Source organism: Coniosporium apollinis (genome assembly GCF_000281105.1).
Source record: "Coniosporium apollinis CBS 100218 chromosome Unknown supercont1.61, whole genome shotgun sequence".
NCBI classification, from domain to species: Eukaryota; Fungi; Ascomycota; class Dothideomycetes; genus Coniosporium; species Coniosporium apollinis.
The window spans coordinates 54,877-70,213 of NW_006913323.1; the positions used below are offsets into that span (position 1 = coordinate 54,877).

Here is a 15,337-nt window from a genome sequence, read left to right on the forward strand (position 1 = left end):
AAGGGTGAGGAATGCGGACGATGGAAGGCATGACGCCCTGCGCGTTTCAACAGCCATCTTTTGCATCACGAAGACCCACCAGAGCGCCGGAAACCGCTAGAAACGGCAAGGTCTCATAAATTGCGACATCTGGCTTGCCAGCGATTTAAGGCTTCAGGAGATGCTGAAAGTAGATCAACTGTAAGACTTCAATGTATAGAGACGGTAGGAGCGCCGTGAGATTACTGCAGGCAGGGACAACAACAGAGATTCTGTGATGCTGGCGGTGGTAAACTTGATGATTGATTCTTAATTTAACGCTCATGGGGACTGGCAGTTTTTGCTGTTCCGGCGAGCCACATCTACACGTGCGATGCCGGTTGCGAGGCAGTACGGTATGGCTCGAGTTGGAATTATTGACTTTTGAACTGCTGCTCCAGCCGCTGGATTAGATCTCTGATGCCGACAAAGATCTGGTATCTCCTTCGCCACAGCTGTAACAACCATCTCGCCACGACTAAGTGGTTGTGGAGATGGCATCAGGAGTGACGAGCCGAGATGTTAGTCTCTCCGCGCGGTGCGACCAAATCTTGCAAGCGACTTGTCTCGAGGCTCACATCCGTGGTTGCAACAACAACTGTGTCGAGTTCACCTTCGATATGAAGTTTATCTTCCATATTCTGGCAGCTGAAGTCTACAAAATACTAATAAACATCGGTAATTGCGCTTACGGCCGAGACGTTGCCAAGACTCGTACGCGACAGAGTCTATGACGCTCCTTTCGCTAACACCTTGGACAATAGTGGCCATCGACAGCCTCGTGCAATTTCGCATGGCTCGATGTCGGACACAGATCGCCAGTAATACGAGCGTCACAGTAGGCGCTGAAGAATAAAACGGCGCAGGATCCTGCAGCTGTCAAAAGGCGCACTGCTCGCCGTACCTGAGAAAGCTTAACATAACCTCGTGGTCAGAATTAAGCCAAGCGTTTGAGTTGTTTAAGAGCTGTCAATTGGAAGCAGCATAGAGATACGAGAATAATCGATACCCTCTTCACCGTCTACTTCTCATCATTGCTTCTAATTAATTCCTTCTGGTTGCTATCTTCTTAATTCCTCAATAATTCCTTCTATCCCCGTTCCATCGGAGACTATCAAGGCCCAACCAGTATCAGGCCTCAACTTCGCCAAACATGGAAGGAGATCGCTCTCTGGATGGCTACTACATCGATCCCAACTTCCCTAACCCCATGGGTCCCAATGACGCTCGCATCATCATCTACGGCTATACTCCCTCCTTCGCAGTCGGCATCCTAGGCGTCGTCCTTTTCGCCATCTCAACCGCATGGCACAGCTACCAGCTCTTCTTCCGGCACCGACCATGCTGGTACTTCACGCCCGTAATCGTCGGGTGCGCCATGGAGATAGTAGGCTACGCGTTCCGAATCCTATCCAACAGTACGCTTTCTCACCTCCTTTCGCAATCATGTGATCAGAGTTGCTAACAGACTACACAGAGATCAGCCCGTACAACGTGATATACTTCGTTGTGCAGTACTTCTTCATCGTCGTTGCGCCCGTCTTTTTCTCCGCGGCTATCTACACCATCATCAGCGTGCTCATCAGCGTCGTGGGCCGCGAGTACGCCCCAATGGGGCCTCGACTCATCCTGGCCATCTTCATCACGAGCGACGTTGTGGCGACAATCGTGCAGGTTGCGGGCGCAGCGCTCATCGGTGTCGCGGAAAGCAATCGCAGAGACCCGACGACCGCGAATAACATCCTGCTCGCGGGGCTGGCATTCCAGGTCTTCGCGTTCCTTGTGTTTATCATTCTGCTTGCTCTGTTTTTGTGGCGGAGCAGGAAGGTGACGATGATGACTGTGAAGCGGAGTTTTATCATCGCGTTGGTTGTTGCGACTTTGGCGATCTATCTGAGGACGTGCTTTAGGTTGGCGGAGACGGCGGAGGGGGTCATGGGGTATTTGTCGACTCACGAGGTGTTCTTTGGGTGTTTGGAGTTTGCGCCTGTGGTTGTTGCCGTGTTTCTCTTTAATATCTGGCATCCCGGGAGGTGCATCCCGAGACGGCCTGTGACGGCGTTGCCGCGTTGACCTGAGTGAGGGTTTAAGGCTAAGAGCTGGATCCTGCAAGGAGTTTGACACAGCGTAATCAAGCGTTTTTGATATAAAACTTTCTTGATGCCACCCATGATCAATCCATGCTGTACCTCTACCAATTCGAAACGGACGGGGCCGGTGAAAAGCCCTGGGCAATGACTTAAGATTGAAGACGAAAGGGGGATCGATGTCTACGAACAGTACGCTCAGTATGAAGGGCTCGTTGTTAGCAAGCTCACATCAGGTTTACAAACTACACACAAGACCCGAAAGCTATGTTGATTTGTTCATCGTGCAGCATTTTTCCGGGGTCCGATTTCAACTCTGGACCTACCCAAACCCTCGAGTCAGCCTAAAATGCCACTGTTCACTCCCTACCTCTTGCAACATCCAGGACATCAACCCAACTCGCAGGCCTCTTCCTCCCACCAGGGAGTCCCTCGTTCAACCAAGCTTCTCCATCATATCCCCACTCAATCAAAGCATCTTCACTCCCCCATTCGCCCATGCCCATGAGACCGACAGGTATCTTGCCCTCGCCCTCCACCGGATCAACATATCCAACCGGACACGTGAGAGCCGGGACGCCGCAAAAGTTCGCCATCCACACATACTCCATCGACCTAACCGACATGTTCGCATCGCTGACACCATACTTCAAATCCCCCTGCCCGCCCTGGATATGCCATCCCGCACCCGGAGTCGTCGGCGTCACAATCACCAGCCCCGGATGCATCTTAAACAAATACGCAAGATGCTCCATAAGCAAATTCCGCAGCTTCTGCGCCTGCAGGAAGTCGATGCTCGGGCACTTTGAGCCGACGCTGATAAGTACCTTGTTCGGTGCCGTCAGGCCCGTGACGTCAGGGAACGAGGAGGCGATCTCGGAGAGGATTGTCAGGGCGTGGGCGATCTGGCCTTCGTGGACCAGGGGGATCGTGATGTCGATGATCGAGTAGCCGAGCTTGGTGATGAGGTAGTCGAGTGCTTTCTCGCAGGCGTCACGGACAGGTGGGTCGGCGCGGTCGAACCATGGTTTGTAGACGCCGAGCAGCTTCGTGCGGTCACCGTTGTGAGGACGTGGGGGTGCGAATAGGGCTGACGTTGGATCATCAGGGTCCGGGGTTGCCATTACGCGGTATGCCATCTCTAGGTCGACCATGTTGGCAGCCATTGGACCTAGTACGCCTGTTGTGCCTGCCAGGCTTGGTGTTGGCCTTCCTGATATGCGGCCGTGAGAGGTCTTGAGACCGAATATACCGCAGTAGTTCGACGGTATGCGGATGCTGCCTCCTCCATCTGCACCGAGGGCAAAGGGTATCAGGCCGGCACCGACAGCATACCCGCTGCCACCGGACGAGCCTCCAGTGTAGTAGTGCTCGTTGAATGGATTCCGAGGGGTGCCGTAGTTGGGATTGTTGTTCGTCGTGTCTGCCGACCCATCAGTGACCGATTTCCAATGGCTTCAGAAAAACTTACCCAAACCCAGCTCGTGCATGTTCAGCTTACCCAGCACGATCGCTCCCTGCTCTTCCCACTTCGTCACGCACCAGCTCGTCTCATCCAGCTTGTTCGTGAAGTCTTTCCTGGACCCCAAGCACTTCTTGTAGCCGTTCAGATCCACCTCATCTTTGACGGCAACGGGAACGCCGTCCAGGCAACCCAGCGATGCACCCTCCTTGTACCGCCGCGTCGAGGCCTCCGCTGCTTGTCTGACAAGCTCCACTTTTGTGTCCAGGAAAGCTATGGAGTGCTCCGACGGCTTCTCCACATCCCTCCGTATCAGAGGCAGCAATGCCTCGACTACATCACCCGGCGTCAGTCGCCCCGAGTTATACGCATCGTGAAAGTCCTGGACCGAGTGGAAGCGTCCAGATACGTCCTGGGCGGGTGCTCGAAGGGAGCCGGTCTGCGTGTATTGTTGAGTCGACGAAGGTTCGGCGATAGGAACGACGGCGGGATCGTAGCGACAGGCGACATCTTCGAGCTCGGTGAGCTTGCGTAGTTTGCTGAAGCCGGCATTATTGTAGAGGAAGCTCTGTATAGCGCCTACCGATGAGATACTGGAGGAAGTTAGCCGCGTCGGGAGCTGAAATGAGGACTTTGTTACACTGATGCACCGTAATGCAGTGCTAGGCCTCGAACAACTGGATTAGACGCTGGCGGAGGCTCCTTGTAGGGCACCTCTGTCGCCTTTGCTGTCGGGTAATTGTAGAACCTTGGGGTGGAGGACTCGGCCATTTTTGATGGTTCCACAGTCCGGAAGAAGTTCTGAGGGCAGCGTGGTCTACTTCACTAGCATCATGATAACCACATGAAAGTCTGATAAGGCCGTACACTTCTGTAGGTCATGCTATTTTATTGCTACATGGAAGTGTTTCATGCAAAGCGGAAATCCCTCATCCTCACGCCATCCAGTCTAGGAACAGCCCACGTCCCTGCCTTTACGATCTTCCAGCGACGCCGCCATGAACTTTTGGCCAATACTCCCTCCAACAGTCGTTGTGCTGAGTTTATGTCGTCCAATTCTGAATACGAGCCACTTGACGGACGGCTTTCGCATTCCTGGAATGCTTGGTACAGTCTTGTGCCTCCCCCATGGACGCTTACCGGTCCTTCTTTGGCATGCTGTCGGCAGGGGAGATCTGGTCACCCATGCGGTTGTACTCCCGCTGCTGGCTAGCTGTTTGGTTCTTCAAAGCCTCCAGATCACGCTCGCGAGCGGCCAGTTCCTTCTTCAGCCTTCCGATCTCACCTGCATCGCCCGCATTGCCGAGAGCAGCGGCGTCCTTGCCCTTGGCGGCTGGGTCCCCCTTCATTCGCTTGTTCTCCTCTTCCAGGCGGAGAACATCAAGAATCATGACGTAGGTGCGGTTAAGGATGAGCGAGAGGAAGAGCGTGAATCCGCAGAGGTACATGTTGCGCTGCGAGTAAAACTTGCGTGCTTGAACTTCCATGCGCTCGGAGCCACCAAGAACAGCGGCACTGTGACATGTGTTAGTGTGTACGAAAGAGGCTCAGGTAGCGGAGCACATACCCTCCACGACCGGCGGGGCTTTCCGCTGCTGCCGCAAGTTCGACCTGAACGCGGTATACGCGGTTCACACTGTCGATGAAGAGAATAAGGATGAAGATGAAGGTAATCTGGAGAAGAGTAAGTCTCTGTCTAACAGGGCGGCAGGTGTTGTGCAGGGTTACCTTCATCCCATATTGTAATTTTGCTACCAGCGGACTTTCTGATATGAAAGTGAAGAGCTTGCGGCGCCAGGTGAACGGCAAGGGCACGATGAGGGACATGAAGATAACCATCTCCGTCACCAGGATCAGGAAGACCTGACAGGTTGTGTTAGTATAGGGTCTCTAGGCATGGTCACGCGATGAGTCGAGGGGCTACACCAGAGAGCTAATAAGGGCCATTGAGAGTGCTCAACGAGAGGACAGTGTTTTCAGAGCCGAGATATGATAGATCGGTGTATGTAGACGGCGGACAGGACTTACGAGGCTGTAGTAGAGCGTCATGGCTGCAATGTGCTCTGATGCAATGCAAGGGTTGCTGAGGGTTGTAGGTTACCAGGAGGCACGCTGTAGCTGAATTGCTTGGGTGCCGATGCGGAATTGTGTGTAAGGGAGGATTGTCAAGGTGATGGAGGTGGATGTTTGAGAGAGGGCGTTTTTGATGTGTGTCAAAACCAACGCGGTGGGGAAACAGTGAGAAATCAAGCTTGGAAACTGGCACGGCTGGCAGCGAGGCAACGTGCAGCATGTGCGAGGGGACGGAAATCGCAACGTAACCACTGCCAAGCGATTGACGTCACCGGCCACAGAAACGTAGCGGCTTCAGCCGTCAACGCCAAAATTCCACACTGCCAGTCACGAGTAGGAATTCGTGTCGTGAGTTCATCGTGCCTGCTCGGTCTAGCCGCGCCGTCCAGTTGGCAGCTCACTCAGCTTGAAATGGACAGAGACAGCGCGATTGGGGAAGAAGGCGACGTGCCTGTCCCTACGGAGAACCCACTTGAACCCTCATCACCCCTGAAGCAGCCTCCACCAGATGTCAAATCAACGGAGGAAGCGCACCCAGCACAGCCTATCTTGCCAGGCGATTCTGCTACCACCAAGGCGGAGAAGGTAGAACGCCATGGCTTCCCAGTCACAGATGCAACTGTGGGTGATTTCATCGACTCTCCAGCAAAGAGGACGAAGCTGAGCCATGACAACTCTCACCCCTCAGGCACTTCAAGCTTGAATGCATCCGGTAAGTTTAGTATAAAATTATTCATCACATGCTTGCGTTCAATCATCCCATCGTCTCATCGTTCACTCTTCAGTTGATGATTTCTTATTCTTCACGAGGCTTGTACGTCCGTGGAATCAGATCCCATACGGAGCATCAAAACAGAACTGCTCATATGGCTTTTACATGTTGCGTTGTTGCGTCGCTATGGGGAAGAACAAACTCCTCTCGAGAATTACATATCTTTGCATTATGCTCATAGTCATCCCCAGGTGCTCCTTCAGCGAGTGAGAGGAGGAGAGGCGTTGCTCCTATCAAGTCCGAGTAAGTGCAGCTTGGAAGCGTCGCAGGGTTGACTTTTCGAAAGCTGACCCTTCTCAGATACCTCATTAGCAGGTCAAGCGCGCCGTCTGCAGCCGTTGATGACGATGCCGCAGAAGCATCAGGCCCGCGATATGAGGCGAATGGGTCGGCTGGTGACAAGCGCGACAAGAAAAAGTCGAAGCAGAAGGGACAGAACACGGGCCGTACTTTCGGCAGCTCTCGAGACACCCTTCAGCTTTGCAGCTCCCGCGCCTTATTTCCTGAATTTTCTCCACGAGAATGCAAGTTCGGCCCGAAGTGCAAGTTTGAGCATGATCTACGTAAGTATTTGAAAGAAGGGAAACGGGATGATCTCAAGACTTTCGGTGGAGTATGCCCAGTCTGGAACGTACGGGGGCTCTGCAACGCCGGCTGGAAGTGCCGGTTTGCAGGATCTCATTCGGAAGAGCGGGAAACAGACGATGGTCGCAAAGAGCTCGTCCTTACGGAAGACCCTGTGCGCAAGGCAGAAGCCGAAAAGCTAGGGATCACCGAAGACGAGGTGGGAGTGGTCAACGTTGTGAGCACGGAGCGTAAGATCGATCTCAATCGCAAGAGGACGAAGACGCCGAAGGCAGATGCATACACCGAGTTTCTCAGCAAGACTTGGGGAGAGAACGCCGTACACCCAGCGAATGGTAGGTCAAACAAAGATGACGAGTCGATGGACATAGACTCGAAAGAAGCGAGGGAGAACAACCGAGCTCAGTATATTGAGCCACCCTTCTTACCATCAGAGAAGCGTCGCCTTTACTACGGGCCAGAAACACCAGTGCTGGCTCCTCTTACAACTCAAGGCAACATGCCGTTTCGACGCCTCTGCGTAGAACTCGGCGCGCAAGTCACGTGGTCAGAGATGGCTATGGGACTTCCCCTCATCCAAGGAGACAAGGGCGAGTGGGCGTTGATGAAAGCCCACCAAACCGAAATCCAGCCACCTAAGTTCTCCGGCAAGAACACTGTTGTCGCAGGCTATGACAATACCAAAGATCTCAAGTTCGGCGCACAGATCGCTGCGAACAAGCCCTGGCTGGCCCTGAAGACGACAGAGATTCTCACATCGCTATGTCCGAATCTTCGTGCCATCGATCTCAACTGCGGCTGCCCCATTGACCTGGTGTACCGTGCGGGCGCTGGGTCTGCGCTTCTGGATACCCCTGGCAAGTTGGAGAAGATCCTGAGAGGCATGAACGCCGTTTCGGATGAGGTCCCAATCAGCGTCAAGATTCGCATGGGCACGAAAGACAATGATCCCACCGCCCACAAGCTTGTTAAGCGACTGATCTTAGGCGGGCAAGAGGCTTATGAGGCAGGTCAAGGCGCAGCAGGTGTTGCGGCCATTACACTCCATGGCCGAAGCAGACAACAGCGCTACACCAGGCAGGCTGACTGGAAATACATTTCTGACATTGCTGCCCTCATCAACCGCTTAAACAAAGACACGGACAAAGCAGCGGACACTGCTGCGGAACCTGATCCAAGCCAGCTTGTCAGCTCAGGAAAGGTCTATTTCCTGGGTAACGGCGACTGCTACTCGCATCTCGACTACTTCGGCCACATCCAGGACGACAAGGTCGACTCAGTCATGATCGGCCGCGGCGCTCTGATCAAGCCATGGATCTTCGAGGAGATCGAGAAGGGCCAGTACCTCGACAAATCTGCGTCCGAACGCCTGGCCTACATCGAGAAGTTCGCCAAGTACGGGCTTGAGGCATGGGGCTCTGACGAGATTGGTGTGGGCACCACAAGGAGGTTCTTGCTGGAGTGGCTCAGCTTCTCATGCCGCTACGTACCTATTGGGCTGTTGGAGCATATGCCTCCGCATATCCACGACAGGCCACCTGCCTACAGGGGACGTGACGATCTGGAGACGCTGCTGGCGAGTGATAACTACCGGGACTGGATCAAGATCAGGTAAGAGCTCCCCAGGTACACGTGTTCTTATTGTGAGTAACACGCTAATGAGATCTCAGTGAGATGTTCTTGGGCCCAGCACATCCGGACTTCAAATTCGAACCGAAGCACAAGTCGAACAGTTATGAGATCGAAGCGGAAGGTTAATAACTTCGCTTCGTGAGACGTATAATCAGTACAATTGAAGCTCCTTCCGCAGCTTTGGTATGAGGTATTGCATACCGGCCGTCCGAGATGCGTCGGCTACTAGGTAGCCTTGAAGGGGGACTGATTAACATAGCATGTGAGCTTGTGTTGATGTAGCTTCGATCCCATGGGCCAATTCCCGACGAGTGAAGCTTGCAAAGTCCACGCTGGCTACTATAACACCTTTCTAAGCTAGCAAAGCCAGAATAGCGACGGACCGTTTACGTGTTCAGAATATCAAACAAGAACACTTGGTCGTCAGACCTGCTTTCGATTGGACTCTCTCACTTGAACTACATCTGCAGCCCTTCATCATCGTGAACGCAAGTCTAACGCCAAGTTTCACCCCAAACCATTAGACGCTATGCAACTGCCTGCTTCATGACAGTGCGTGCCGTGCGCTTGAAACGTCCTAGCATGTGATCAATGGGACGAGAGCACTAGGGTACCATTCATGAGGCGGGCACCATCGATTCGGACCTGCTCTCCGAAACATATCCGTGGTACTGGCCGAAGCCATGTACCCTACTGATACTTCTACCCGTAGCGGTGAGCATCTTCTAGCCAGTGCGAATAGGTACCTTATGTAGCTGCTAGAGTGCGCACGAGACACATCCCAAATACCAGGCAAGTCTCAGGTTTACGCAAAGGCCAGTCGCCCTAGCCCGGGTTTCCCCAAGGGGCACCATGGCCGAGGCGCCCCCTTGCTTGTATCCGGAGACCAGCTCGTTGGGAGAGGCCATGCTGGCCTCGGAGATTTCCAGTACGCGCAATGCTCGGGGACAGCGATGCGGCGACTTTCAACATCCTCGGCGCGAGAGGCGGGATGGTCTTCACGGAGCACGCGGCAAGATGCACAACTGCATGGAGCGGGAAACCCATGGACGTTCTTGCACGCCTTTGACGAAATGGCTGGCTCCGACAGCAGATGCGCTTAGATCGAATTAGGGCTTCGGTTCCAAGCGCGCGTCCAATCGGCGGCGTTAGCAGGCATGTTGCGTGCATTGGACGGCATCTTCGAGATGGAGCATGGTTTGTGTCGAGGAACGTGGAAACTCTTTGTCAGCTGTGTCAACGGAATGCTTGCAAGACTAGAAGACTAGAAGACTAGAAGGCTAGAAGGCTGAAGAACAGGCGCACAACGTTCGGCTGCCACGTGCAAACAGCGAGCCGGCAGTTGTGCCGAGCACACAGCGCTGGGCCGTTAAACCCTACTCCCTACCATCTTCAGCTTCTGGAAGGCCATGGCCTTTTGGTGGCGCCGCGCTCGAGTCAACCGTGGATCTCGGCGGTGACAGTGGGAGTGAGGCCCGATTACGTTACTCAGCTGCCGTTGCGCTCGGGGGGAGCCATCTGTCACGCATCTCTAATGATCCCTCCCCAATAGTTGGCTACCTAGGTAGTTGACCGTCAGGGTCCACCGCCAAAGCGGCCCATAGCTTCCAGTTGCGAGTACTGTACTGTACTGTACGCCCCCCCGGGGCTCCTACAGCTCCCTCATCTCATGTTGCACTTGAACTCTCCTTCACATGCGCCTCTTCGCCTCTTCGCCTCTATTGCAACCTGACCTAAGCAGTGCTATCCGAGCGAGCCGCGTCCTCGAAGAAAGGTTGTGGCGCATCCGGGCTGGTAGTTACGTCCTGTAGTCCGCGACATCACCTCGCGTCGCCGCTAAAGTCGCTGCCGCAGCCCCCGATCTCCTCTAACCTCACCTCCTACAATAATTGTTGCTTCCCAGTGCATCGATCGCATACACAATCCGAGAACCTTCTACTGTTCTTTTCCGAAAGACCGCAGATCGCCGAACCCGTTTTGCGGACGTTGCCGCAGCCCACTTTAACTAAGTCACGCAGCCCGGTACATCAGCCAAGCCGTGAAGCTGGATTCATCCGAGACACCACCACCTCTCTCTTACTCGCCCAACACCAGTGACCGTGGGCGCGAGTCAACTGTAGAGAGCACCCCAATCAGCACTCCGGTCACTGCCGTCGCATCTCCCCAATTCAACCGTCCAAAGAGGGGCCCTGACCTCTACTTCTCCTGGCACAAGAAACCACAGGACGGCAGCGCCACTCACGCGAGCTCACACCTGGGAGCGGACGACCTTTTGTTCGCAGATACGGGTGAGGGCAGCTTTCCTCTGTTCCCAGATTCGCCTCCGAGGCGGAGATCGTACACTATGGCCGGACACTACAATGGCGGAAGGCCCGCGTCGCCCATACAGATTGCCACTCCCCCGAGGTTCAATTCACAATCACCTCGCACCTCGAATCTCACGTCTGCGCTGCAGAACGCGGTTTTGTCAGGCCAGCAATCAGACGCTATAAATATTGGAGGCAAGAACCCCAGCGACGGTCGCATGAGTATAGGAGCGCGACAAAACTCCTTGAACAACGGCATGGGTTCTTATTTCGGTGGATCCGGCGCCAGGCCGATCTCGGTCAAGGATAGGCAGCGGAGAGAAAGCCAGGCCGGGAGTCTCTCCAATGGCATGAGCTGGGGTGGAATCTCGGTAGGGAGTTGGATTCGAGACGAGTAAGTGCGCTCCAATCTCCTGCCTCTATCGTCGTCAATCCACGCAGCAGTGCATCGAAGGAGAAGCGCAGTCCCCCTTCTTAGCCGGGTCTCTACATAAACTACTTGCAGCGGTACTGACTGGTGACTCTACAGCATCATGACCGGAACCTCTCCTTACGCCTTTCAACAATCGCCCTCCTTCCACTCTTCATCGTATCTACCAAAACTAGAGGCCAATTTCATGAGAGACTTTGCGTGCTGTGGTCTGACCCTCGACTCGCTACACGACCTCCTACAGCACTACGAGACGGCCCACGCGGAGCCGAATGCCCAAGTCAACAACCGCCCTTCGATATCCGGACAAGGCGGGTACTATCAGAACGGAAGGAATGGCAGTATTGGGTTTCATCAGTCAAGGTCGAGTATGCAGCCATCAAGTCAATACCACGGCTTCGAGTCGAATCAGAACATTCAGATGAACAACATGCAGTCATACCAGTCCAGTGGACTCGGGAACAGCACTTTCAGCCGGACGCCGTTGGCCACTGTACCTGATGTCGACCCTCTAGACAGCATGGACATGGACGACGCTCCATTTCAGCTCGACCAGCCGCAACAGACGACGAGCAACTCTCAGCCATCGCCATTCGGCCACATGAACAACGGAATGCCACCGCTCAATGTGAATGTTGCGAACACTATGCAACAACATCGCGGGCTAAAAAAGTCAAGTCCAACAACGCCAAATGCCGGTCATCAAGCGTTCGGACTTCAAAACAACCCCACTGTCTCCTCCGTGAACACACCTACCTTCGGCAATCAAGCGCTGCAGAACGCACAAAGCCAAATCTCTCCGTACACATCACAACCCGGCACTCCCGGAGAACTCGACCCCGACTTCGCGCAGAACTACGCTGCCGGCATGCCGCTCGGCCCGCCCATGGCCACCGGCAACGACCTCGACTGGAGCAAGATCAACGCGATGGGCAATGACGCCCCGAGCCAATTCATCGACGACCCGGCCAAACGTCTCTACAGCAAGCAAGGCGGTTACAACCAGCAGCAACTGCAAGCCCTACGCATAGCGCAGATGGGCGGCAACACGCAACAAACCACCGGCCTAAACGGCGCGGCGCTCGGCTTCCCAGCCGAAGAGGAGAAGCCATTCAAATGTCCCGTGCATGGGTGCGAGAAGGCCTACAAGAACCAGAACGGGCTGAAGTACCACAAAGTCGTAAGTCTCGACCCGAGAAATCCAACAACCCTGTGGTTCACGTGATTAGCCACATACTAACGGCTTACACAGCACGGCCATCGAAACCAGCAACTCCAAGCAAACGAGGACGGCTCGTACTCGATTGTCGACCCGATTACCTCGGTGCCGTATCCGGGCACCGTCGGCATGGAGAAGGAGAAACCGTACCGCTGCGAGGTGTGTGGGAAGCGGTACAAGAACCTTAACGGGCTTAAGTATCATCGCCAGCATTCGCCGCCTTGCAATCCGGAGCTTAGGATCAATCCGACTGGTGGGCCGGTCATGCCTGTCAATTTGGGCGGCATGAATGTTAATGTTGCTGGCTCGGGCCTGCCCGGTATGGGGTTATGAGCCGTGCGTGATCGTGGAGTTTTGTGAAGACTTTGAACATTGCGATTCTTGGGTCTTCGAGTTGTTCCACCCCGGCGTCCTGTGATTAGAACCGGGGATATGCTGGGTTATAGGGGCTACGGCTGTTGGCTACTTCGCTTGGTCGCTTTGTCCCATTCCGGGCCATTCCAGCGAAAGGTTGGCTTGCGGATCGCAGAGCCGACCTTCCTGGCTACCACTGATGTCGCTACATGCTCAACGGCCTAATTACACGAGACGGTGCTTATAGAAGACGCCTCCCCTTTCTTTCCTCTTTCGCTTCTGTTCGTTTTCTTCACCAACGTTCATATGGGAGACTGGTCTACTCTGCTTTCACTTTTTGCCTTTAGCTTTCTCTTCCAAAAGATTCCCTCTTTCAGCGCACAAAAGTTGGCTTTGCTGTGAATACCTCTTCTATGATTGGCTGGTAGAAAACTGGGGATACCTTGTCTGGGACTTGTGGAGTTGAGGAGGTAGTTGGCCTCACAAGCGAGGAGTTGATCCAGCCGTTGCTGGACTATGGGGACTCGTGTGATGAGTTCGGTTAATTAGAATGGCTGCTTTGCGGTTTACAGCGGAACTTGTGCGTACCTGTGAGACTCGCGGGGAATGGATGTAGCTAAGTGATGTGACTGCTCCGAAGAGATCCGGCATGCCTATTTTCGTCCCTCACTCCCTCCTTCGCCAGGCCTCAAGTCTTTGTTCTCGCCTCTTGTGTGACACCTTCATTGATCCTTCAACCGACCCTTTTCACAACGTTGCGACTGGAAACCCCAGATCGGCCCCGCGTCACCAGTCTGCTGATAGAATGTCTGCCCCTTGAAGAATCTCAAAGACAAACTTTCCTACTCGTCGACAGCAGCTATGCATGTCACTTGTGTCCGGTCAAACCGAACACGCTTGGACGTGCTAGGATGCTGCACTCTGAAATGACAACGCACCCTATTTCACCTACATAAGTCAATAAGTTGCCAAAGTTTGCTTTCGAGTGTGATGACGCGAATTCAGTCATACAAGCGGAGGTGGGTCGTCTCCATTGCAGAGCTACAAGCCCATGGGATTTACGCCTGCAACGAAGTCCAGGTTGAGCGGCCTGTCAGGAAAGCGGTTGGAATAAAATCACGGAGCGCCGATTTCTGGTGGCTTGAACAAAGTTGTTTTCAAGCTTGTCGCAGCTGCTATGCTATCCCATGTCCAGCCCTGCTCTAGGATCTATCAGGAGGAGGTTGTTCATGAGTCTTCGTATCAATCTAAGCACGCCTTACAATGGTTCTCGTTATCTTCGTGCCATGCGCTCGATTCGTACCGCCAGCCAACGCCATCAAACGCCCATGGTGCAGCACCGTTTAGTCTTCCGTTTCTGACATTGGAGCCTCTCATTCGCCCTTCCCACGTCTCCTTCCCGCACTCAACCGCCCAACCTCCGCCCATACCCCACACCCGGGCCCCTCTTGGTGGTCCTCCTCGCCTGATTCGCCCCCTGCCCACCACCAAACCCTCCCACCTCATCAACATCCATCTCCTCCCCCTCCCCCTCCTCCCCCGGCCCAGCCGCTCGTTTCTCCCCACCCCCACCCCCACCCCTCTCAACTTCCCTCTCCGCCGCCTCAACCGCCTCCTCCTCCCGTCTCGTCCGCCTCGCCCTCTCCCTCGCGCCCCTCCTCGCGCCCTCATTCTCCGCCTCGAGCGCCGTGAGCGCGTCCTCGCACCTGGCGGCCCAGGCGTCGAGCGTCGCTGACAGGGCGGGGACCGAACCGGGCGCGAGATCCCGCAGCGGCGCGACGGAGGTGATGGCGATGCTGTTGTGGGCCGGGTCGAGGGTGCAGGTCACCAGGCCGGCGTAGATGGCGGCTGTGATGAGGGCTTCGAGGGAGCGGGCGGAGGGCAGGGAGAGCGCGGTTTGCAGGGCGGTGTAGGTCAGGCGGGACGGGGTTGAGGCGAGGGGGAGGAGGGAGAGCAGGCGGAGTTTGGTTTGCTGGGCTTCGGATAGCTGGGGGAGGGTGGGATTCGCTGGGGGTTGTGTGTCAGTCGGCTTGCTGGGCGGGGCGGGGCGGGGCGGGTTTCGGGGAAGGGGGGCCAGGGAAGGGGGAGGTACATTGATAATCTTCCCAGGTGCCCCAGGCGAAGATCTCGAGGAGGGTCAGGTAGGAGCAGTGGTCAGGTGACTGGCGCAATGCTTGGATGTTTGCCGTTTGGAGCAGCTCGGCGAAGACGTAGGTGTTTGGTGCGGATGTTGCTTGCGTGACCAGATCGGCGGCTGCGCGGGGGGAGTTGGCGGATTTGGAGAGGGCGAGGAAGGGCTCGAGGGCGTTGAGGGCGCGTGTTTGCTCCATGATTGCGGGAGTGGGGTGTTTGTGTGGTGGGTGGATAGAGGTTCGTGAGGTTCAAGCGGAGCTTTGGTT

At 55.0% G+C, this 15,337-nt stretch overlaps 6 protein-coding genes across 6 annotated transcripts; 3 read left to right on the forward strand and 3 right to left on the reverse strand.

Annotated features, from left to right (window-relative positions):
- Positions 1 to 1,171: 1,171 nt before the first annotated feature.
- W97_08709 (uncharacterized protein) lies at positions 1,172 to 2,091 on the forward strand (the record flags this gene model as incomplete). Its single annotated transcript, XM_007786576.1, has 2 exons — positions 1,172 to 1,436; positions 1,496 to 2,091. 2 exons carry the CDS (start codon positions 1,172 to 1,174, stop codon positions 2,089 to 2,091), a joined length of 861 nt encoding a protein of 286 aa, XP_007784766.1.
- A 373-nt stretch (positions 2,092 to 2,464) lies between these two features.
- W97_08710 (uncharacterized protein) lies at positions 2,465 to 4,338 on the reverse strand (the record flags this gene model as incomplete). Its single annotated transcript, XM_007786577.1, has 3 exons — positions 2,465 to 3,528; positions 3,577 to 4,160; positions 4,208 to 4,338. 3 exons carry the CDS (start codon positions 4,336 to 4,338, stop codon positions 2,465 to 2,467), a joined length of 1,779 nt encoding a protein of 592 aa, XP_007784767.1.
- A 365-nt stretch (positions 4,339 to 4,703) lies between these two features.
- W97_08711 (uncharacterized protein) lies at positions 4,704 to 5,616 on the reverse strand (the record flags this gene model as incomplete). Its single annotated transcript, XM_007786578.1, has 4 exons — positions 4,704 to 5,082; positions 5,135 to 5,241; positions 5,296 to 5,430; positions 5,596 to 5,616. 4 exons carry the CDS (start codon positions 5,614 to 5,616, stop codon positions 4,704 to 4,706), a joined length of 642 nt encoding a protein of 213 aa, XP_007784768.1.
- A 435-nt stretch (positions 5,617 to 6,051) lies between these two features.
- W97_08712 (uncharacterized protein) lies at positions 6,052 to 8,755 on the forward strand (the record flags this gene model as incomplete). Its single annotated transcript, XM_007786579.1, has 4 exons — positions 6,052 to 6,352; positions 6,604 to 6,655; positions 6,713 to 8,608; positions 8,668 to 8,755. 4 exons carry the CDS (start codon positions 6,052 to 6,054, stop codon positions 8,753 to 8,755), a joined length of 2,337 nt encoding a protein of 778 aa, XP_007784769.1.
- A 2,218-nt stretch (positions 8,756 to 10,973) lies between these two features.
- On the forward strand, positions 10,974 to 12,917 carry W97_08713 (uncharacterized protein; the record flags this gene model as incomplete). Its single annotated transcript, XM_007786580.1, has 3 exons — positions 10,974 to 11,329; positions 11,465 to 12,545; positions 12,618 to 12,917. The coding sequence occupies 3 exons, from the start codon at positions 10,974 to 10,976 to the stop codon at positions 12,915 to 12,917; spliced, it is 1,737 nt and encodes a 578-aa protein (XP_007784770.1).
- A 1,426-nt stretch (positions 12,918 to 14,343) lies between these two features.
- Positions 14,344 to 15,268, reverse strand: W97_08714 (uncharacterized protein; the record flags this gene model as incomplete). Its single annotated transcript, XM_007786581.1, has 2 exons — positions 14,344 to 14,945; positions 15,031 to 15,268. The coding sequence occupies 2 exons, from the start codon at positions 15,266 to 15,268 to the stop codon at positions 14,344 to 14,346; spliced, it is 840 nt and encodes a 279-aa protein (XP_007784771.1).
- Positions 15,269 to 15,337: the final 69 nt, after the last annotated feature.